The 23,775-nt window shown below is 40.3% G+C and overlaps 2 protein-coding genes across 3 annotated transcripts; one reads left to right on the top strand and one right to left on the bottom strand.

Moving 5' to 3' along the window:
- Window positions 1–460: 460 nt before the first annotated feature.
- On the top strand, window positions 461–16,811 carry virma (vir like m6A methyltransferase associated). Of its 2 annotated transcripts, none has more exons than XM_028470115.1 (27): window positions 461–561; window positions 954–1,066; window positions 3,289–3,375; window positions 4,685–4,733; window positions 4,811–4,973; window positions 5,060–5,179; window positions 5,426–5,659; window positions 6,204–6,934; window positions 7,218–7,355; window positions 7,442–7,668; window positions 8,252–8,779; window positions 8,861–9,015; window positions 9,116–9,198; window positions 9,944–10,037; window positions 10,194–10,582; window positions 10,660–10,815; window positions 11,810–12,045; window positions 12,123–12,372; window positions 12,462–12,679; window positions 12,764–12,896; window positions 13,257–13,397; window positions 13,473–13,627; window positions 13,774–13,870; window positions 14,159–14,325; window positions 14,418–14,767; window positions 15,146–15,292; window positions 15,373–16,811. In XM_028470115.1, exons 1-27 carry the CDS (start codon window positions 499–501, stop codon window positions 15,564–15,566), a joined length of 5,418 nt encoding a protein of 1,805 aa, XP_028325916.1. In that variant the 5' UTR covers window positions 461–498; the 3' UTR covers window positions 15,567–16,811. The 2 variants fall into 2 exon arrangements, with proteins under 2 accessions (XP_028325916.1, XP_028325917.1); XM_028470116.1 differs by having other exon boundaries at window positions 5,426–5,629.
- Window positions 16,091–22,170, bottom strand: rnf41l (ring finger protein 41, like). The gene is made up of 7 exons (XM_028470479.1): window positions 22,166–22,170; window positions 21,888–21,986; window positions 21,421–21,627; window positions 21,201–21,340; window positions 18,407–18,569; window positions 18,213–18,333; window positions 16,091–16,604 (listed from the first exon to the last, which is right to left on the bottom strand). The coding sequence occupies exons 1-7, from the start codon at window positions 22,168–22,170 to the stop codon at window positions 16,311–16,313; spliced, it is 1,029 nt and encodes a 342-aa protein (XP_028326280.1). The 3' UTR covers window positions 16,091–16,310.
- Between the last annotated feature and the right edge of the window lie 1,605 nt (window positions 22,171–23,775).

Consider the following 23,775-nt stretch of genomic DNA (forward strand, 5'->3'; position numbering starts at 1 on the left):
TGTATGTACTGTATGTACAAATAATAATTGCTATATCTTCTTCCTCGTTTATCCATGACCATGAAAACAAACTCCCTTTAGGTTTCTGAACAGTCATTATATCTGGAGGTATGGCAAGTCTAAATTGATAAATTGTCCCCCAGGAAAACTTTTTTCATTTTTTTTTCTAGTGTTTTGAAAAAAAAAAAAAAAAAGCAATGTTCTATCAAAGACCTGTAGCTGCAGATGTAGCTTATCGCCAATATAACAATAATTGTTTATGTAAAAATTAAAAAAAGACTCATTCAAATCAGCTGCTCAAGGTAAAGTGAAACTTAAACAATAAAACAAAAAAATAATTTAAAATTATACAAAAATAATTTAAAATTATACAAAAAAAAAGTTTGGCAGGAACTTTAATTTATAAAACTGTGTTCGCGTGTTTTCGTTCGTGTTTACTTTGCACCGGAAGTGTTCGTGTTGTCACAGAGTAACTTCCGTCCTGGTGAAAGCATAGACATGGCGGGTGATGCTTCCACTGAGTTGCTCTTTCTGGACACCTTTAAACATCAGAGTGCAGAGGTAATGACTCCATGACACTTATCACTCACACTGTAAGTTACAATATCAGTGCCTGTGCTGAAAACGCACACCACTATTGTATGGAAGGTGTTTAAAGCGCGCTATTTAACTTCAGTGCTAACGAGGCTAACTTTAGCAACTGTCGTATTGTTGCTGTTTTTATGTCTTCACGCAATTTTCCGTTTGTACTTTTATTGAAGCTGCACAGGTGATTAACAACATTTACTGCACTTAAATCTGCTTATATTACGAGTCTATCTTCCATCTGATGTTTGTTTGGCAGTTAGCTACCAGGGGGCTAATGCTAACCCTGAAGTATCCTGTTCTGATTGATCATATGTGATTAAATGTATTACTAAATCCAAATGCTTTGTTTGTGTTTGGCTCTTTAGTTGACAAACGTAGACGTGGTGCGATTTCCGTGCGGTGTGCTGATCACAGAGGTGCGGGTCATCCCTCCAGGGTTGAAGGCACACAGCAACCTGCCAGACAGCAGGGCATTTGGGTAGGACACACACACACCTCATCTAATTTGTAAATGTATTATTTTAGTTAAGTAATTAATAGAAAAATAATTCTTCAGAGGAAGATCCACCCCTAATCAGAAAGTAGAGGACACTGAAATGATATGGATAAAATATCAAAACATCACAATTAAAAATCCCTCTGGCTTCCCAACCCAGACATGGATTCAGCCAACCACATCACGTTAGTCCTCCTGATATATCAAGATTTGCAATATAATGAGTTTTCAAATTGAGAAAATATAGAAATAGTCAGTATCGCCTATAACAATAAAAAAAATTTTAATAGCTTTTTTATGGTTAAAAAAGTGATTATTTTAGGACAGACTGCTAGATCTGCCCCAGAAAGACGCCACACTACAGAGTTTACTCACACATTCTGTCCTTCTTCAGTGAAAAAGCTAAATGTGGCACAACATGATAATAATGTGCAGCTGTTTAATAAAATTGTCTGTGTGGCATTTTACAACAGTGATTTTAACCCAGAATCCTTTTTCTGATAAAAATGTTTTTGAGAAAAAATATAAAGATTTATTTTCTTTATCACCATTTAGAGAAAGAACATTGAGCTATGTCCCGTAATTTGGTCATTGTCGCCAAGCTTTACATCACATCTACCTCACAGCGACTTACTGGTGTTTTTTTTTAAATACTAGTATTTTAAATACCATCTGACCCGTAATCAAAGTGAACCCAGTTTCATGCATTTGCATTGTAAGACAACAAATAATACATATGGGCCCACCCAGTAAATATTTTCATTTTCAATAATAAAATTGATATTGACATTAGCAGCTACATAGGGGTATTTGCACTTGATTTTTAAGCTGTTTAAATGTTTTCTGTTGCACTTTTTGATCATGTAAAGCGCATTGAGTTTCCTTGTGTATGAAATACGTGATACAAATAAATTTGCCTTGCCTTACATCACACCAACAGAGCAGGGATAACAATGATTTTATGTGCCTAACGCTAAGGTCAGACATTCGTGCTATGTTTGTAGCATGCCTGTCTGAGTCATTTTGTGTTTGTCATGACATATTCGGGTTGAACGATTAAGTGCATTTGCAATTTCATGTAAAATGATAAGCAAAGGATAACACAGGTTGTCTCCGTCATTGGAGATAGAAAACGGTGAGCCTACCTGTAGTGTCGGAACGGAAACACCATAAAACTATCAGAACGCCTCCCTAGAAAAGTGTAGAACTGTATATTTTTATTTTTATTCTATTTTTATTCTTAATTTCACTTCTTATTTTGGTTTTACACATCCTTGTTTTGGAAAAAAGGAAAAAACCAAAAAAAAAAAAAAAAAGAGTAATATTGAGGTCTTGTACTGTATTTAAAATGGATCAATCTTGTTATGACTGTTTTACGACCAAGATGTACAGCAACACACACAAATGTGTAACGTATGTATGTATTAATGCACTGTAAAATACTGAAAATAAAAATAAAAAAAAAACAACTACAAAAGCTGCAATTTAACTGGTCACCTGACTTGCAAGCAAGCGGCATAGAGCATAGAGAAACAAGAGACTGTCTCTTGCACTTGTGCTCTGTAATTAGCAGATGCCAGGTTGTAAAATCCAACTTACAAAGTTAAATCCTGAATTTTGTCATCTGGTGTTACAGGAAAGTAATCTGCTCTATGACTGTTAGTGATATTTAGCCTCTGGAGATATGTTTGCAGAGGATACCTGAGATGTATCCGTCAACAGGCTCTTCACTCTAGGATATATGGAGAAACCTGTATGAATGATAAACTGAAGTTGACACCTTAACTGCATTGTTGACAGTGTCCTAATTCCCACCGAGACATCGTTTAGTAATGTGTGATGTAACTTACAGTAACTGAGCAAATTGAATACAGTGTGGGCTAAAGAATGTGTAATATGATGTGATTGAAAAATTATTTCAGTGTTTCTCATCTTCCCTGAAAGCACCTTGTGTTTTTCAGTCGTTTACATTTTTGTCCAAGCCTGTCAGATTCCCAAATACTGTTAAAATTATGCACATTTTAAACAGGTTGTACATGAGGTAGTTTTTCTGTTTGTAACTTTTTTTTTAAATGACAATAAATGTAGTGACAGATTGTTGCATTAGTTTGTATTACTGTTCTTTTTAAAGTAGTTTGTTATTACTATAACTTCTATACCTAAAGTGCTCAATTTTGATGCTGTTGTCTGTATTTGTTTTTCAGTGAGACTTCGCCTCATGCTTTTCAGTTGGAGTTGTACTTCAATAATGTCACCAAACCCAACAGCTCCACCTTTCACAGACTGGGCAGGTCAGAATACATTGGTTCTTACTGCTTATGTTTTGTTTCTCTTTTATTTCTCTTCATTTTCCTTTGTATTTCCTTGTCAGATCTATAAAGTGGTTTAGCTGCAGAAGTACGTCTCACCTGTAGAACCAGTCAGGGTAGTGTCTCAGACCTGTTTTATCGACCCAGGATGCTCCCACCCAAAGTCAGGTTCCTTTTGTTTTTGCGTTGAGGAACCCGTCCCGCCTGTAAATCCAGCCCCACCCACAGTGCACAGAAAGTCACATAGAAATGCAGAGGAATCAGTGAAAATAGGTGGACTTATTATTAAGAACAGGTGTAAACAGCAGGAGTATTAAACATTGAACCTTGTTGATGCTCCTATTGTGTGAGAATGAAAACTGTAAATATGACAGGTACACCCGTTACTGTCTCCGTGCAGCAAAATGTGGGAGGTGTGTAGTTTCCAATCTGTTTGTGTGAATGTTTTGAACCCCTGTCTCCTCTCAGAGGAAGTAACCCTTATTAATCCTTATTCCATTTAACCGCGGTCGTACCGGTGAATACTGTATAAGCCACATTCCTAGCCACAGCTGGCCTGAGGCAGTCGGACGGATCAGTAGCCACCAGTCGCTATGAGATCATTTATACATTCTCATCTATACAGGCTAACTTGCATAAAATGTCTTGTCAAAAGACAAAATTACAAATGGAAATTGAGTGGGATTCAAACAGGCAATCCTTTAGTTTTTTCTGTTTGTTTTTTTACTACATCACATTTTACCATTGGTGATTCAATGACTGCAGAAGTTAACAGTTACAAATACTTAGATTGGTGACTAAAGCTGTACAAAAAAAAGTAGCATTTCAACAATCCTGTACAATTTGACAAATTGTTTACAGTCTACACTCCCCTCAACAAAGGATCCAATAGATGCACTTGATAATTAATATCTTTAGCTCACAAACTGTAAATGGTTAATATACATTATAACAACAAGTTATGGAAGCTTCCTTTTCCTTGTGCAGTAATCCCATGTGCCTACTTTAGTGCAAGAACATTTTACTCGTGCAGAGTGAGAATTTTCTCGCAACACTGGTACTGGTCAACCTGAAAGCAATTTATAAATTCAATAACGGACACTGGCAGGTGCTTGCTCTGTTCTCAGTTGACCAGAAGATGGGATAAAGTCATGCTTAAGTCACGTTAAAAACACTCTTCCCTGAGCACAGTTTGATTTCTCTTAGAAGTAACTTGGAGTAAACTCACAGTGGAAAGCTGATCTGTTCTCTTAAAAATTATTCTTCCTGTGTATTTTTGTTCTTTTCACAGTCTGGAGTATGATGAGAACAAGTCCATTGTGTTCAGACCCAGTGGGAAGGTAAACAGTTATTCATAAGCCATATTATTTTAGTTTTTTGGTAATAAGAGATCAACTTAGTTTGTTTGTGAATGCAGATCAACACTGACGGCCTGGTGCTGCGAGGCTGGTACACGAGTCTGACTGTGGCCGTGTACGGCACAGCAGAGCGCTCACATGGACACGACCAGGGCTCTCCTCCCCCTCCACCGCCACCACCACCTCAGCAGCCCAGCGGACTCAAGAGGGTCCCCAAACAAGGTGAGTAAAACAGAGCTGAAACTCATCTGTTATCAAACTCAAAGAAAATGTTAAGCACCTTTTTAAAAGACAAATGTTTTTTTCAGAATGGGAAAATGATGACCAGTACAATGGCAGCCCACCCAGACCAGCACCAAGAGGGCCTCGCACCCCTCCTGGACCTCCACCCCCAGATGACGATGAGGAGGAGCAGGTTCCAACAACAGGTTGAAAATGACTAGATTTAAAAGCTTTATGTAGAAACCCACTGGATAATAAGTTAAACCATACACCAGCACGGAATAGTTTAACACTAAACTTTCATTAACCAGGAAGCTCGGGAGTTCTACGTTTCTATCACGCCAAACTTAACATTTGATTAACACGTTAGATTACCATTGATTTACTTAAAATAAACTCTAACTAGTCTGTTTTTTGAAGTATATATTTTTGTACTTGTTGTTTCCTTTCAGTGGGTGTGGTGAAGGAAGAGCCTTATGAGGACCGGGGAGACTACCTAGAGGCCGTGTCCCCTGAAAGGTCCCTGCCAGCTGAGGAGCCATATTCAGATGCTGAGCCGGTGGAAGAGGGGGATGAGGAAGAGCAGGAGGAAGAAGACGCAAGGAGCGAGGGGAGTGTGCCAGAAGAGGAAGAAGAGGAGGAGGAGGAAGATGAGGGTGAGGACGAGGAAGAGGAGATGGAGGAAGGTAGGGGCGAGTCCCAGTGTCAGAGTAGGACAGACTACAATCCCAAATGGACACTCAAGCCCCGAGCCCCTCGATACTGTAAACCCAACCTTCTTCAAGGACATCCAGTGGCCCAGAGGAGGCTGTGGCAGTAGAGTCCATTTGGGACAGAGTGACCCTGTAGAGGAGTGTGTGTGCTCTGGCATGACACCGCAAGCATCGGATGATGCAGAAACGCAACAAGCAGCTCCTGTTTTTTTGTTTGAAGGCTTATAATTAACCCTGAATATATTCTTTGGAGAGATCGATGGGCTGCCTCATCATGGCCATAGCTATGTGTATGCTAATGCTATAGCCACATCATGCATGCCAAAATAACCCTGCATGTTTGGAGTTAGGCTGCCATGTTGGACTTGGTTTGTAAATTGTCTCATCTGAGAAAGGGAGTATAGAGTTCTTTCTGGCCTCCTCATTCAAACACATTTTCTAATTGAAATGTTTTTAATATTTTAATACTCTCTCTTCACAGTAAACTCACTTCACTCAATTTTGCCTCCCCTTCTAGGTGACGATGGTTATGAACAGATTTCCAGTGATGAGGACGACCTGGATAACGGCAGCTTCAAAATACCGTCATTTGATATGGACTACACTCCAGAAGATCTGGCGTCTGTCCCACCTGTCCAGTATGATCCGTTTGAACGAGAACTCAGACCGCTGCTCTATTTCACACCTCCGTACAAGACCTGCTGTGTAACGCCATTTGAAAAGCCCAGTGTGGACGAGGCTATGGACACTGGTGAAGCCGAGGGTGTAGCAGGTGGAGAGGAGGCTGACGTTGTTTTTCAGCTTAAAGAACTGCTCAGTAGCGTAGCTGATGAGAGAGATGCTCGTTGGGTCGCTGCTCTGGAAGAGGCACCTGGACTGCTTAACAAAGGGTTGGCGTCATTAAGCAAGCAAAGCGAAGGAGAGATGAAGGAGTTAGTCAAAGTTTTAGCCCAGTGGACTCTTCAGGCTCTCAGCATGGACGTGGCTCTAACGCAGCCCATCGCCCTCAACCTTAGGCAGTTGAAAGCTGGGGCCAAGTTGGCTTCATCCCTGGCCGAATGTCCAGAGGGCCTCACAGCATTGCTGTGCGAAAGGTCCCTGAATGTGCTCCTAGAGTTGCTCCATACAGATCACGTCTCCTCCACCCTAAAGCTGAGTATCCTCAAGGCTCTGGATGCTTTAATCAGCGCGCCTCCTGGTGTTGAGGCTTTTCTAAATGCAGAAGAATCAGGGAAAAGTGGTTATCAGGTTAGTTACACAAGTACTGCTGACATAACTGTCAGTTATTTATCTTATTTTCTGGAGTTAGAAGGCAGAGAATGTTTTTTTTTTTTAATGTTTGCCACTAAAAGCAGGACATTGTCAATTGCAACACGATTAATTCAACAGCAAAGGAAAATCAATTTGACTAATTCTGTTACTATTCTCAAGCGTCTCACTCAAAGGCATTACACTGGTTACTCTAATGAACAACCTTGTAATTACATAGATAAGATGAATAGGTCTGACATTGATCTGATATGCTTTACAGCGTTTTGTCCAGCTGTTTCTGCGTGAAGAAACAGTAAGGGTTATAACAGCTGGAAATGCCATACTACAGAAAAGCCACATGTACGAGGTCCTCGGGGATCTACAGCAAACAGCAGCAGCATGGAGTGAACAACAACCAGTAAAGACGAGCTCAGACCAAATTTTGTTCACATACACACACCCCTGATGGTTTTTAAGTTTGAATGTTTCCTCTATTGTTCACAGGAAGAAATGGAGGACACTGATATCCCAATGGAGGAGGACACCCCTCTTCATTCCCCCCCAGTGAGTGAGGCTGAACTTGATAGGTTGGCGGAGGTTTTGGAGGAGCTCCATCACCTGCTAGAGACGGCCCCTCACTGCATGGTGCAGCCACCTGGGAAAGCCTTCCCCACCACCTCCAGAATAACAGGACCACAGGAGAGGGACAATCCATACCCCACGCTGTACAGGTACACACACAGTCGCACACCTTGTACAGGACATTGATGGAGAGTGCTTTTGAAATGTTGGACAACAGCCCAAATGTGGTACAGCATTAACCCAGTAGTGGCACAGCTCAAGGTCCATCACAAAAAGCTGAGGAAAAAAAATGTTCAGGGGCCAAATATGGACCAGTTTGACCTCAAATGCACCATTAAGTTTTAGGTGTGCTTCTTAAATAAAAAATCACAACACTTTGGATTCACCAAAAATGTGCATGAATCTGCCCTGCATTTTTTGGTCAACCTTAAAAAAAAAAAAAAAAAAAAAAAAAAGCTACTCAGTAAGCCAACATAAACTTTAACAGATATTCATTCTGTCACAACACACTGAAATAGAAAGGCTTGGACCCAGACGCAGATGCTCAGACAGACTCTAGGGTTTGTGAGTGTGCATTGTCTCAGCTAAACTTACAATAAACTACAAGTAATGTTGGGAACCATTGCTTTAAATACTGATGTGATGTGTGTGCCCAGCAAAGTGTAAATTAATAGCTCTGCTGTAGAGATAAAGATGGTAATTGTGTTTTTCTTTGTTTGTTTCTTTTTTCAGGTACATGCATGCAAAACGCTTACTTGAAAGCACTACTGTGGTGCTGTCAGCGGCCGCAGCAGCCGGTCATCCAGGCGTCATCCAAGCTGTCCGAGAGCTCCTGCACTTCCTGTCACTCACGCAGTCGGGTTTACTTTTCCTTCTCGCGCAACCCACACCAACCAACCTGCTGCTCCGTGTCCTGGCATCAGTGACTGAAGCTGAGGCAGAGGAAAGCACGTACACGGGAGGAGAAAGTGGTCTCGCCGGGCCATCGTTTGGTGAGGAGGGCTTCGGTGTATGGCTGATACAGGCGCTCCATGCCCTGCAGGGGGTCTCTGAGCTCATGAGCCACGTGGCAGCTGGAGGAGATGGCAGTGCAGGCTTAGAAGAAGGTGACAACGCAGAGATCCTGGGAATTTTAAACACTGTGTACCTGATGACCTTTACACAGACAGGACGCAGTGCTGTGGCCCATGTTTTCAGTCAGGACAACAACTTGTCCTGCCTGGTCACTCTGCTTCAGCACCACGGCAAGGATGGACTTGGGTAAAGCTGGCTCTCCCTCCTACTTTGTTTCTGGGCTTAGATTTCAGACTTGTTTCATTAGTTTTTTCCAATCTCGTTTAGGGAGGCTAAAGCGCGGAAAGCTGTGACGTACAATTACGCCTGTATGCTGGTCCTACTAGTGGTGCAGACCTCTAATGATCTTAGAATGATGGAACATTATGCTGCTCCACTGCTGGCATTAGCAAAGGCAGATGACACCAATGCAAAGTTGCAAGGTGAGCATTATATAATTCACTAACTCATACTGATAATAAGAATAAATGTAGCTTTTTTCTTTTTTTTTTTAAAGATTGCATGTCTGACTATATTTTTCAGAGCTCAACAAATGGCTGGAGCCTCTGGATAAGCTCCGCTTTGAGATCGGCAGCAGTCCTGCTCTCATTGACTACATCAAACAGGTGAAACAGTGATCAATCTTGTTATCGGGTGCATAGCTTTAAGCTACTCAATAATGCAAGTGCTCTCTAAACTGCACAAGGTGTCTGTGCATCAGACCTGCACAGGATTTTGGGTAGCTTGGAAAAACAGCATCGGGTATATAAATGAGGCAAGTTTTGATAATGGTTTGAGAAATGTAGCAATTAGTTAATGACTACAAAACCCCACAGGCCTAAATCCCTTTATGAAGATACCATTGTACACCCTTTGAGATCTAGGGGAGCCAATGCCTTGAATGGGTCAAATTAGGCACATGATCATAATGTCAATGGCTAATTGATCAAAAGAATTGGATTTTAATTTACATTTTTAAAACAAAGTTAAGATTTGTTTTGATGCAGGAAGAACTTCCAGTGATGAAATACAAATGTTGAATTGGTTTATGGGAAAAAATATCACGAATGTAATCTACAAATTGTAACAATGAGTTACATGAATGATGGGATTTGATTTCCTTCATGCATGGCATTCCCATCGCGTCAGACAAGCTTTTCGTACCTTAAACAAACAACACAAATGCATTCTTCTCTAACACAATAACTACAAACATTAGGGGGTGCTCAGAGGTCACACGCCCAGTTTTATCATCCTGAAGTCCTACACATGAATGCCAAACCTAAATTTGAAAAGTCTGAATTTATTGAATTTACTGCAAATTATACAAGTCTTTTGTATGTTGGTTTAAGAGTAGTTTTCTTTCACCAGAATGTAGAGAACGTGTTGACTGTAGAGGGAACAGGGGTCGTGACTTCATTGAGGGTCCTTTGCCACATGGCCTGCCCACCTCCTCCTGTAGAAGGTAAACCCACGCAGCAATCACAAGTTACAACGTAAAATATTCCTGTTTGCTCTATTTAGTGAAAGTTTTAGTTTTATTATTAGCACTTTAACTCATGGCCATTTTTTAAACTGTTGATGCCACAGCTGTTGTATTCCGTCTTCCCGTGTCCTGCAGGCCAGCAGAGGGATCTGAAGTGGAGTCTCGCTGCTGTTCAGATGTTTTCGTGCGAAGGTTTGGACACGTGTGTGCGCGTTTTGCAAAAACTATGCAGCGTGCTGCTGCAGCCGTGGCGCCTTCACGGACACATGGGCCCGACGCCCCAACGCTGCATGATCCTCAGCATTTGTATCAGCACACTGAGGCTGCTGCGCACCATGCTGACAGAGCTGCTCCGTGGGGGAGCTTTCCAGTTCAGGGACACTCGAGTGGCCAATGTGTTGGTGATGCTTCACATGATGGTGTGCTCCATCCCCGCGTCTGGACGTCTAGACAGCGAGGAGACCAGAGTGCAGGCCCTCATTGTGGACGTGCTGCTTACCTTCACACAAGGCGTCAGTGAAGAGGTGTGTGGATGAATGAGAATGTAGATGCGTTTTCAAAAGAGTGGTTTCATTTATTGCTATTTTTGTGTCTGCTACAGGTGACTCACACAGAGGAAACACTAGCCAGTAACACATGGTCACTGATGCTAAAGGAAGTTTTGAGCTCACTGCTGAAAGTGCCTGAAGGTCTGTTTTCTGGACTGACGCTGCTGTCTGAACTGCTGCCGCTTCCTCTGCCCATGCAGAGTACTCAGGTGACTTTCCTTTTACATTAAAGCTGTATTCTCACATTTCTGCTTCTCATATTTTTTAGTGAAAATAAATGGGGCGATATCAGTCATAAGTTATATCAGTATCCTGATATGGAAAAAGCACTCACGGAAATACTTTTGTGAATAGTTTCAAGCTTAATTTAATCTACAGCAAGATTTGCATGCAGTGGTTTTTATTAAAATAGTTTGGGATCCTTTAGTTGAATCACAGAGTGTTTGAAAAAACAAAAACAGCAGAGAAAAAGGTGAGAAATGCAGGTCTAACAAGTGAACTAATAATTAGCCTTTGTCTCTTTTTTTATACAAACATTTTCCAAAAGTGTTTTTTCATGATGTCACAGAAATTTGTTTGAGGAAGTTTTTATTATTATTATTATTATTATTATTATTATTATTATTATTATTATTATTATTATTACCACCAGAATACCAAACTAAACAGATGTATGAGTCAATGACGTGACATCTAAATATTCTGTCCAGCTTAATTTCTTTTTGTTAAAAAAAGGTTTAAATGCATAAAAATATCCCAACTATGGTAGTAACTTAGTATATATGCACTCACTTTGATTTAATTTTTTTTTTTCCAATGTTGCTTACTCAATTATTTCTGTAATTTATTGTTATTCAAAGTGTCAAAATATCATGTAGTGCAACTGTCTGGCCATGACTGCTGTTTTGAAAAAAAATTACATTACTTTACATCTATTCAAATTTATTTTCTGCCCTATTTTAATTATATTATAGTGCCGTATGAGGTTTTAAAGTATTTATATTTTTATTTTCATCATAATATTCAGGCAAACCTTGCCCGATGATGCCCTTTTTATGAAATATTATATATATAATTTTGTCATATTGATAATCTTATCATTTTTTATGAATGTTTATATTGTTATTTGTGTGTTGTGGGGCTTCATCATATTCATGCTCTGGTGCTTGTGCCTGAAACAATGCTGTCTGTTTTTTCCAACAGGTAATATCAGTCCAAGACGTGGCTGTGGCTCTAAACACCAGAAAGCTGTGGAGCATGCACGTACGGGCGCAGTGGAAAATGTTTTCTGAGGCGCTGAGCTGCGTGTGCTTCACCAGCTGCCCTCCACTGCTGTCCATTCTGAGGAGAGTGTGTGTCCAGCTGGCCGACCTGTCCTCTCCAACCGCTACGCTCATCATGAAGACCCTGTTGGAGCTACTGCAGGAGGAGCTGCAGTCGTGAGTGGACAAAACACACACACTAAGCTTCGCCAAACGTCTTGTGTTTCTAACTTCTAGCTATTTTCCGAGCGCAGGGCAGAGGGTAAAGCTGTGTGCTGGGGCCAGGCATTGCATCTGCTCTCACTGTTGGATGCTCTGGTGTCTCAAAGAGCTTGTAAGAGTGCTACACTTCACTTGCTGTCTGGTTTAGTTGCTGGAGACGAACAAATGGTGGACTTGTTCCCGCTGCTTTTGTCTGTGTTGACCCCACCGACGGATCACTCCTTACAGCGGCAGCAATGCAGCATACTCGTGGGAACGATACTACAGTCATTGTGTGACCAGGTAAATAATAATGTACACATGCATTATGTGTGGAAAAAAAAAGATGAAAACATTTTGGAGAAAGACATTTTATTGTTTTTCTCCTTCAGGATATTTCGCTGTTGGTGTCTTCTTCCGGTGAGAGCTGCGTGTCAGAGGTCGAACTGCTGGCAAATGCACTTCCAGGCCGAGAGATGATGTCTTTGGTGTGCAATTCCCTACTGGAGGTTTTAGGGAATGCAGAATGCAGCATTCCTCTTCTCCTCACCAGCATCAGGACTTTGACTTTCCTCACAGAACATGACTATGGACTATACCACCTCAAAATGTGAATAGAAATATCCCATTAATCTATCTTTAGCTCACCATTGCCTCCCTGTAAGTTCTTATCCAGGGTGTATCAATGTTTCAGGGCTTTGAAGAAGCACGGTGCAGGACTATTCTCACTGCTGAAGAGGTTGGTGGCTGCCTTTAATAAGGATTCTGCTGACCTGATATCAGCTCTTCTAGATTTCCTGAGGCAGATTTTCAACACGGAGCCACTGGTAAGTCATTTTAACATTCCATGTGGACAATTATGCAACAATTGTGCATGATTTTTATTATTTGTTTTCCTGTTTTCTACACAAATGGAAAACAGGTGTTAAGTGTGTGGGATTTTGAAATACTTTTAGTTTTTGTATTTAATATTATTAATTTATTGGGGAGTTAACTTTGAGATACAATAACTGCTTTGGCAGAGGTTTTAGCCATTAGAAACTTTTTCTATCTACTTCAAGTTAATGGATAAAATGTGGTCAAGTCTACATAAAGGAGAAAAAACAATCTGCTTGACTTGTTTATGAGTGAATTGCTGCTAATGTGCGATAGTTTGATCTTTACTCCTCTTCTTTTCTTTCATCCAGTGTCTTGAGGAGGGCCAGGGTTCTACTGAGGAGTCCACGTTTCCTTCTCCACGACTGCTGACGGGTGCTGAGATGAAGGCTCTTCTGCAGTGGGAGGAGTCTGAGTCCCACCCACTTCCTGCTTTAGAAAAGCAGATCGCAGTAATAATAAGTTTTGTTTTGAAAACCAGATACATTTCTGTATAACTGTATAATTGAATGATTGTATGACTTTAGAAACTGTGCAAAGAAGATGATTCCCTGGAAACCATGTTGGACAATGTGATTGTCCTGCGGCAGACGTTGGAGACGGCTACAGACGCGCCTCCTGCAGCCGACGCTGAGCCCACTCTGCCCACACCTGAAGCTCTCGGGGCACAATTTAATCACAGGTCACGCATCTAGATTTTTAGAGACAAAAAATCTATTTTATGTTTTTCTATTTGTATGCTTTCTATGTTTTATGGCTGATGTTGCAGCAAGATAAGTCTTTCATTGTATCTTGTATTGATTGTGTGTCTGTGTCTTTTTTCTACAGGACGGTGTTTATTCTGTCAGAAGCTTTGGATGAGCAGCTGAAGGCTCTGTGGTTTTCTCCTTTCCAAACTGAAGACATTGAAGGAGACATTGATATGGCAAGTATTTTAAAATAAATATTAGAAAATCTCATTGCAAATATTAGCATATATTAGCCCATTTCATACACATTAATTATGCTGCTACTTATTAAATGTCTTCTTTTTTATATTGTTTGTCTTTGAAGAAGCGTTGCATTGTTGGAAAATAACCCAACACTGAATAAAACATGTTTTAGCCAAAAAATTGTCCTTTTATCGTGAGACAATCTGAAAGTCCCGTACATATTTTCCTATTTGCACTGTACTTTGTTTTCCTTACACCAGTCTTTCCTATCTGTGTGTCAGGTGAAGGTGGACCTGGTGGGTTTGGCCCAGGAATGTTGTCCAGAACTGGACCTAAAAGCTGAGCTGGAGCGCTCCTTCCTGTCTGAGCCGTCTTCTCCTGGTCACACTAAAGCACCCAAAGGTTTTCGACTCGGCAAACACAAACACGAGACCTTCATCACATCCAGGTGCTGCTCCACTTGTCTTATTTTTTTGTTTTCTATCTATTTTTAAAGTTTTGATGTAGTTACTGAGGTCTGAGCTTTGTTTGTCTCCACAGTGGGAAATCCGACTACATTGAGCCGGCTAAACGAGCCCACATCATGGCTGCTCCACGGGGACGCGGAGGTCGAGGAGGTTTCGGGCAGAATCTGTGCCGGCCCCATGACATCTTCCGTCAACGCAAACAGAACACTTCACGTCCGCCCAGTATGCATGTGGATGACTTTGTGGCAGCAGAGTTCAAAGACATCACAACTCCTCTTGGGCTTTTGCCCCCTAAGCGTCCTCCAAAGAGCGCCCCCAAACCCCCAACCAGAGGACTTTTTACTGGGAACAGAGGCAGAGCCACCTTCCACAGCCAGACTCGCTTCTTCACACCACTTCAACCTAAAGGTGTTTTACTGTCAGGTACGCATAACCAGCAGCCCAGCTTCCTCTAACAGGGAGTCATTAGCTGCGTTTCTATTACCCTTGGAAATGCGCAAAATTTAAATAGGACTGCAATAAAAACTGGTAATGGAAACACCTGAATTTAGAAAAAACACTCAAATATCACTATAAAGTTTTTACGTTTTAATTAGGAGGTATTTCAAATTGCTATGGAAACACTTTTTCCGCAATTTCCAGAACGTGACGTACATGTTCACATGACCACGTCTCTCTGAGAAAACACGGTACATGTAGACGGAGACGTTTCTTAGCGTTATACTTTCTATTTAAAACAGACTAAAACATGTGTGTATTTGGTGAGTTGGGGGTGATAAATTTACTTTTCATCTTCTGAAGGTAACTACCCCCGTAGAGAAGGAGGCCGTGGTTCATCGTGGAGTGGGCAGGTTCCCACAGTCACCCACAGAGGAACCTACAGCGAACCTCGTGGAGGCCAAAGCAACTTTGCCCGAGGCCCCCTTCCCTCTCGACAACCCGCTGCAGGTATGTGCCTTATGCATTATTTCTATTTATTTTTCAGCCCTCTTAGCTAAATATTTCACACATGTGCCTTTCTCTACCAGGTGTGTACAGACTGGCTCCTCGGGACCGGTTGCCACGAGGCCGAGGAGGTGCTGGGCTGTCGTGGCTTAGCGGAGGAGGCGGTGGCAACGTAGCTGGAGGAGGAGGAGGGAGAGGCTCGCAGGGAAGCAAATTCAGCGGTGGTGGTGGGAGCGGGGGTGGGCGGGGCAGACACGTTCGCTCCTTCACCAGGTAAAGGCACCTGGACAATGACTGCAGCCCATTGTGGCGACAAATGGACCAATTGGGACGATGCATACCCCGCCTCCCTGGAAACACAGTGGTATGATAATGTCACATTTACGTTTAAACTGTGTTGGTGTGTTTTGTATTATAAGTTTTATTTGGAAAATAAAGTTAATAGTTGCCAATAAGACATGGACTTCACTGGACACTTTGTTCATTTTTAGACTACGTTTAGTACTCCATAATATCATTCTATCTGTGATAGGTGTGAAAATAAAACTAAAGAAGAAAGAACATAATGTGGGGTAAACTGGTAAAGCTATTTAACTATTTAATCAGTGCAGTTACATGAAAACTCTTCGGAAGATCAGAATAATCAGGTTGCCATTAGCAACAAGGAAGCGATTACCACATTCTACTTAACAGTGAGTTAAGTTTGGATAGATCTAAAGATCAATATAACATAGATGAGAGGCAGTTCTTCTAGTTTGAAAACTCTTTAATGGAAATTAAAATTTGAGAAGCATTAACCAATCAGACATACAAATGTCCAGAATATTGGAGTTTCTCCCCCCTCTGCGTCTAAATTAATAAACCTTTCTTTTCTTCTCAGTGCATGGTTTGTCTTATATCTTAGATGTTTTGTGTTTTTATCCAAATTTCTGTACTCTCGTAAAGAATTGCTACGTAGTCATAGATTTTAAATAGAAAAAAGGGACAATGGTTGCCGGGCTGATCCCTGGCTGCAGCTCCATCAGATAACGGTCACTTCCCGACTCTTCCTCTTGAGGCAGTCTAGCGTTAGACTCCGGGTGCTTCCCTTGCGTGGCCCCTCTCCCAGCAGCGGTGATGATGGTGGACCTGAGGCGTGTGTAGCCTGAGCTGAATGCAGGGGCAGATGCGAGGCCTCTGGTGGTGCGTTCCTGAGCTCTCGCAGCAGCTCCAGCAATTCTCTCTTCTCCAGCTCGGCCTCCACCACCTCCTGCCTCCTCAGTCGCTCGGCTCCTAACAGGGCACGTATGTCACACATCACACGGGACAACTGGCCCTGCAGATGGAAAAACATCAGATGCAGAAATTATACCCGCCTGTTTCTACAACTGCAAGCAACTTTATGCCTACTTTATTCAGTCATAGTGCAAAGAGACAGATATTAAACGATGAAAGTATGAGTGCAGATGACCCCTGGACAAACATGCCAGGAAGGCATTTGGTATAATATTAATCAATAAAAACGTTATAGTTTTTTTTCATACTGACTAGTCTAGCCCAATGTTCTTTATATTACCGGTACCTAAAAAGGAACTCAGTGAAACATGATATTAAAATAATTTACACCTGGGCTGTCAAACTCATTTTACCTCAGGGGCTTTATACAGTGAAATGTGATCTTTTGAGGGCCAGAACTGGAATATAATGTTTCTTAAATAAAACTACATGTATGTCTTTGTTTTAGTGCAAAGACTAAACTATTTTATCACAACAAATCACAAATTCAACAATATTATGCAGACCAGAGAGGACTTTTTCCCTTCATTTATCTACCTAGGCAAGAAAGATTAACAACAAAATCTTATATACAACAAAAACATTGCGTCGCCCCTACCCTCACTGAAACTTATGTGTTGTAAAAGAATGTTATGTTGTACTTGTTATTCTTACAGTACAAGTTAAAACTTTGCATTTTATTCTAATACTTTGTCATATTCACCTGTCAGGCCGGATTGGACCCCATGGTAGAATAGTTTTTGTCCCACAGGCCGCATGTTCTGACACCAGTGATTTATACCAGCGATTCTCAACTGGTGGGTCGGGACCCAAAAGTGGGTCACTGACCTGTACTGGGTGGGTCGCGGACAGCTGGTCAAAAATAAATACTTAATGTCTTTCATGTTGGACTTGTCTTTTATTTTGAAAGAAGCATTTCTTTTGACATTAATGTTGCACAGGAAAACATATAGATGTATGTTTCAAAAAAGATTATGTGTGTTTTTGAAAAACTAAATATTGGTTGGTTGAATTCTAAAAAAAAAAAAAGTGGGTCGCGATTTAATGAACGTAGCAAAATGTGGGTCCCAGAGTGAGACCAGTTGAGAACCCCTGATTTATACAACACACACTGTTACTTTGCCTGGATTATGCTGTTATTATCCCTGTTTGTTATGGCACTATAAATGTGATAACTGATGGTAAGTTTCTGTACTCATCATTTAACACACTCAGTGTTAAAACGTTCTTTATTATGTTTATTAGTAGATTTCTCCTTGAATTACTTAATTTATATGTCACAGATCAGTTTCAGCTTCTGAGCAATGTGGATGAAACTATCTTATTCTGCATCGTTAACATTAACCACTCTTCAAAATGAAATAAAATTAGACAACTTTGAGAGTTTAAACACATTTTAAACTAATTTGAGAGTTGTACTTTACTTTGTTTTTGTTTAGACACAGAATTTTTGGTGTTTTTAGGTTTAGTTTTCTTTTTATTTCAATATCTCTCCTCAAAATTAGACTTTGTGTCAAAGTCTTATGGCTCAGCAGCAGCAAACTGATTATGTGGACGTCAATAATTATATTTAATGCAACACACATAAAAATACTTAAGGCAATCTCATTGTAAATGTTTCTCCAGTTAAAAACGAGCGACAGCTCACCTTCAGCTCCTCCACCTCGTTCCTCAGCAGAGACTCTTTCTGCACCATATGTCTCCTCTGAGAGTCCAACCTGGACTCCATCTCCCGTCTCACCTCCTCCACCTTACACAGCATCTCTGCCCTATGGAGCAAACATTCAGTAAGAGTTATGACCTCAGGTGGGACGTGACCGTAATCACTCCTGATAGACGTACCTGAGCATCTCCACCTCTGTGCGCAGCTCTGCTACACAGTTATGCTGTGACTGGTCGATGGTGAGCAGGATGTGACCACAACCGTTGGGACACTCTCTGCTGCGGAAGTTACACTCTGACAGGTGAGCCTCTAAGCCCCGCCTCTCTACCTGCACAGGACATCCTGAGGACACAGATAGCAGTTTCACATCTACCTATACACGCACACAGGCAATGAATCATTGAACAAATAGTTGTTTTAATAGAAAAAGTGAGAAGTTTGAGAAAAGAAGTTATTCAGGTTTTCAAACTGGTGCTGCAACGACATTAGACCTTTAATTTAAAAAAAAAAAAAAAAAAAAAAAGGTTTTACTGATTATTACTGACAGTGGAGCTTTTCAGTGGACATGCATGACTTCTATTCCTATCACAGCCAACAGTCTGATGACTGCAGCTATTTTGCTGAAGCTTCAACTTATTAGCTACATCTTTCAGTTTGGACCAGGATTTTTTTCTTCAGAATTCCATTCGTGGTCTTTATTCAACAATGGAAACCTTTCTAGGATATTTCAATCCATGTTGATATTAAAGCATCATTGCATTTGGAACACAATATCCGCTACAATTACAATCCACAAAACACCAGAGGGGCCATTAGAGGTTCTTGAAGTATTCTGAAACAAAACATTATCCTGCTGGGGATTGGCATCATAATATTCTAACAAAATAATCATAATAGGATCATCAGCAAAAACACTTATTGTGTGTTTACTGCAATGGTTGAATTTATCTTAATTTCTCTGCAGTGCTTTGAAGCACTTTAACATTTGCACTATAATTGTATTATGTATTATTGTTATTTTGTCAGCTGTGCAAGAGCAGCTCTTTTGAAACTAAAAAGGTGGGAAGAATGTGAACTGTTGAGATAAGACATGATCGATTAAATCCATTTACCCAGAATTCCAACTCTGCTACTGTGAATGTTTGGGACTCATCAAACCCTGTTTCAGTTACTTTTGCCTTTCTATTATCGAAAACTAGTTTGTTTGGCCATCCCTCTCTGCCATCGGCACTGATACCCCCCTTATTCAGACCACTTTTAGGAAATCCTAGCGATTGTTGTTCGTGGGGGGGGAAAAAACATGAAAACAGTAGTTTCTGAAATATTTTAATTATCCTATTTAAAAAAGAAACCCTTTGAACAATGTTTAAATTCATTTTGCTCATTATTTGTTTTATTGTGATTGTAGTTTAACGTATCATAATGAAATGTGTGACTAATATACATATAGGCCTTTTATATCACTGCATAACCAGTAGCATTAAGAAGATCACAGCAATCACTTAGAAACAGACAAGCAGGTAACACTGCACACACACACACACACACTGTACCTACCACAGTAGTAACACACGTATTCACCGCCTGCAAACGACAGGTCACACACACACTATGAGCTCAGAGACACACTAACACTACAGTAAATTGCATATTTTTAAGGTTCTCTTAAAGTGTGATGGAAAGTTGACCCTGAGTGCACCCTGTGTGGGGACTGTGGGACCTCTGGGTCCCAAAGGTGCATTCAGTTTTTGGGTCGCCATGACAAGACAGCCACCTGTTGCTGTGCAACACAGAGGTGTCACATTACCTTTGTATCAGACTGAAGACAAATCATTCATATGATCACTCTGAGGATGAGCTACTGTGACAGAAGTTTTACTAATGTGCCAAAATGGAAACTCAAGTGTTTTTAGAGACGATGACTCAGTTTATACTTAAACTATAACCTCACACATAGGGGCAACTACGTGATTGTATGTTTATGCATTTTTTAATTATTATTATTCAAATACTCTCATTACACTAATTGGTAACACTTTACTTGAAGTTTTAAACGTAAGACACAACACCTGATCATTAGCATGAATAAGGTGTCGTTCATTACTCTAACCCTATGTCTATCCCTACCTAACCCTATCCCCACTAGATCCCTCCACCTAACACAAAAAATGCCAACATATAGCTCCAAAGGTGTCATAATTTAGCCAAAGGTGTCATCATTTTGCAAATGACACATAATGACAGCCTTCGTGACACCTTATTCATGCTAATGACAGATAATGACAGCGTAATGTCAGCCTTATGTACAGTATACAACTTCAGGTAAAGTGTTACCCACTAATTTTCTACGGTGGCCCAAAAGGGCCACACAACACAACATGGCAACAAAAGTCACAACGGAAAAAGGGGGGGGGGGGGGGATTATTTTCAAAACAAAATACTCCGTACCGACCTTCCGGGGCCTCCAGCGAGCCCATTTCAGACTCTATCTGAAACTAAGCACATATTCGGACTCAGGGGAATAAAATCTGTTCACTGATACCACATTTTACACAATATGAACACTTTTTTTTTTGGCCCTAAAATCTTTTCCATTGTGACTTTTGTTAGTGTGTTATGTTCTGTGGCCCTTCTGGGCCACCGTCATTTTCTCCTTAACCGCCCCCCAATGTATTTATCTAAAGGACACATTCACTGTTATAAACATGTTTTAAAAATGCAATATATGAGTACCAGGTTTATCAGAAAGCCAACTTCTGCCTGCAGTATTAATTGAACAAACAACATACACAATCCAACATTAACTTAGAGACATCAGGGTGATAGTGATATTAAGGTGGATATAAATTATCTACATTTTTCATGTTTTATCAAATTTAAAACTGTCAATATTATCTCTTGTCCAATATATGCATTGTGATCAACACAGGGAGTGAAATATGTGTAGAACCTGGTACAGTGTGGCTTTATTACCTGTGTTGGAGCAGGATACGTAGGCAAACTCACACTCATCTTCGTGAGTGTGCAGGCTCTCCAGTGAGCAGACCATCTCACATCCCTGAGCTGCATTCACGCAACGAATCTGCAGGCGGCTGAGGTCATTACGCATATACCTGGCATCACAGAGAAAGGATGATGGAGTAATAACACAGAGGAAAGCAAAGAAAAACAAGAGCGATGGAGACGGACGGACCTGTATAGAGGTTTGAGACTGCCCACGTCCAGGGCCAGTCTGTCCTCAGGACAGGAGTGGTGATGGACCAGCCAGCTGCTGATGCAGGCGCTGCAGAAGGCATGTTCACAGGGTGCCTGAAGAGGACGCTCCAACACGTCCCGACACACACAGCACAGCAGTCCTTCATTCACATAGCCCACGAACCTCTCCAGATCAAATCCCATCCTGCAGATACAGATCCCACAGGTTGAACAGATAACAGCAGCATTTGTTCAAGAAAGATCCTGGAGAATCACTTCAATTTTTTTTTATCTTCTTTGGCAGTAAACCTCCTACCTCAGAAGTTTTATTCCACTTCCATCCAGATCTTCTCTCTCTTATCCTTCAGATGATTTACACTCCTTTTCTTTCTTCACAAGGAGCTATCCTCTCTCTCTCTTTCTCTCCTTCTGAGATCTCCTTTTTATCAGCCCTGCCAACTCTACCCAGGTGAGGGTCTCATCTCTCCCACAGGTATACCTAAGGGGAAGCGTCTCTGTGACAACCAGGTTTCAGGATACAGGCTGACAGCTGTCAGATGAGATCTGAAGACACAATGAGAGAAGAGCAGCAAAAAGAGAGGTGTAATATGAATAAACTTCTCTCTGATCTTTGTCCATCCAATAGAGTCCTGCATGACAAATGTGTATATATATATATATATATATATATATATATATATATAGTCTACAGAGATTACTTATGGCCTGTCCTAATGTCGAACCCCATCCTGGGCTTTGCTCTGTCTCTTCCCTTTCTCCCTTGCTCTCTTTCTGGATGTGGGATTATCATGGATTACACCCTGTCTCCCTCCCTGATTGGATAACACATTACATGACATCAGAAGGCACATCGTGACACAAGCATCAAAGAGCATCAAAACGGAATAACTTCTTGTTTTAGTGTGTAATCTGTGTGTAACTTTTTAGCTGGTGAGTCTGTGTATTACTATATCTGTACAATTTATGACTGCAGCAAACTCTCACTGAATAAAACTGTTAGAAAATATGAAAACATCTAGTCAATGATATGGGTCTATCAAACATAAGAAACTAAGATAAAGAAGTATTCGGGTGTGAGTAAAAGGTATCTAACAGCACTTTTCATAAAAATCACAACGTTTTTTAATATAAAAAAGGCCTATATGTATAATTCTGAAATGTACATTATTTTTCAGTGTTGGGTAACCACACTTTTTTGTTTAACCTCTGACTGTTCAGTACATACCTTTGTACCATTTCAAGCAGTTCAATGGACTTGCACGACTTGAATTGCAATAAATAACTGGAAAAATGAGGGTGTTCTAAAACTTTTAACCGCTAGTGTCCACTGTAACAAACAAAAACGCAATAAAATGTAAGACAGATTGCAATATAGAAATATCTTAAAAAAAAAAAAAAAAAACCAGAATTGATACCTAAATGTAACACTTATTATTAGGATTATTATAGGCTAATATAAAATGGGTCATGTATAAATGTATAGGACTAGTAAAAGGTGTCTGTTCTCAAGTGCACTAAACTAGTCCCATTGTCTTAACTAAACTAATTACTATTAATGCACAGGTATAAATGTTTAATGCCCTCGAGCCTCTCAGCATGTTTCAATTTAGACATTATTTCCTGATGTAACAAAAAGGAATACTATTTAAAATGAAAAATAAAAATACAGTTCATAGATTAGGAACACATTATTATTTATAATTTCTCAAAAGACAAAGAAAGAAACACATTTTTTTAAATAATGAACAACATTTACCCTTAAATATCTTTTCATAATTCGATTTGGAATAGAATGTTGTTTTTGGAAAAGCACTGTCCACAAGTTCTTTAACAAGTTATCATCACAAATTCATTATTTCCTGAACGTTATAACTAAAGAATATGTTTTCTTTTGCATTAAAATAGAAATATCAGAACAGTTATTGTTGCGCGCTCAGAGAAACCATTAGGCATTTCCTAATGGTTCCTGATGGTTTCTAATGATTTGGTTAGTTTTTTTTCTAATGGGATTCTTTTATCTGCTACACAAATATACACTACTTTAACTGGTCCCTACTAAGGATTCCTACATTTTAACATCACACAAAAGGACTCGCCATGTTTCACCCAGACTTTGTTACTTTCACGAATGAGTTCAAACTTTACCTCCAGTCCTTGAAAATGATCCAAAGATCAAAAACAAATGAATGATTTGATATTCTTTAATCATAAATCGATTTGGCAGATATTCCAAACCTCTTGCTATAAGCGTGTTGATTTATTGCGTAATTTTCTTTTTCTTTATTTTCCCATTGTTGTTTTTCATACTGTTTGTACATAATGTACTTTATAT

Source organism: Gouania willdenowi, chromosome 16, assembly GCF_900634775.1.
Source record: "Gouania willdenowi chromosome 16, fGouWil2.1, whole genome shotgun sequence".
Taxonomy (NCBI): domain Eukaryota; kingdom Metazoa; phylum Chordata; class Actinopteri; order Blenniiformes; family Gobiesocidae; genus Gouania; species Gouania willdenowi.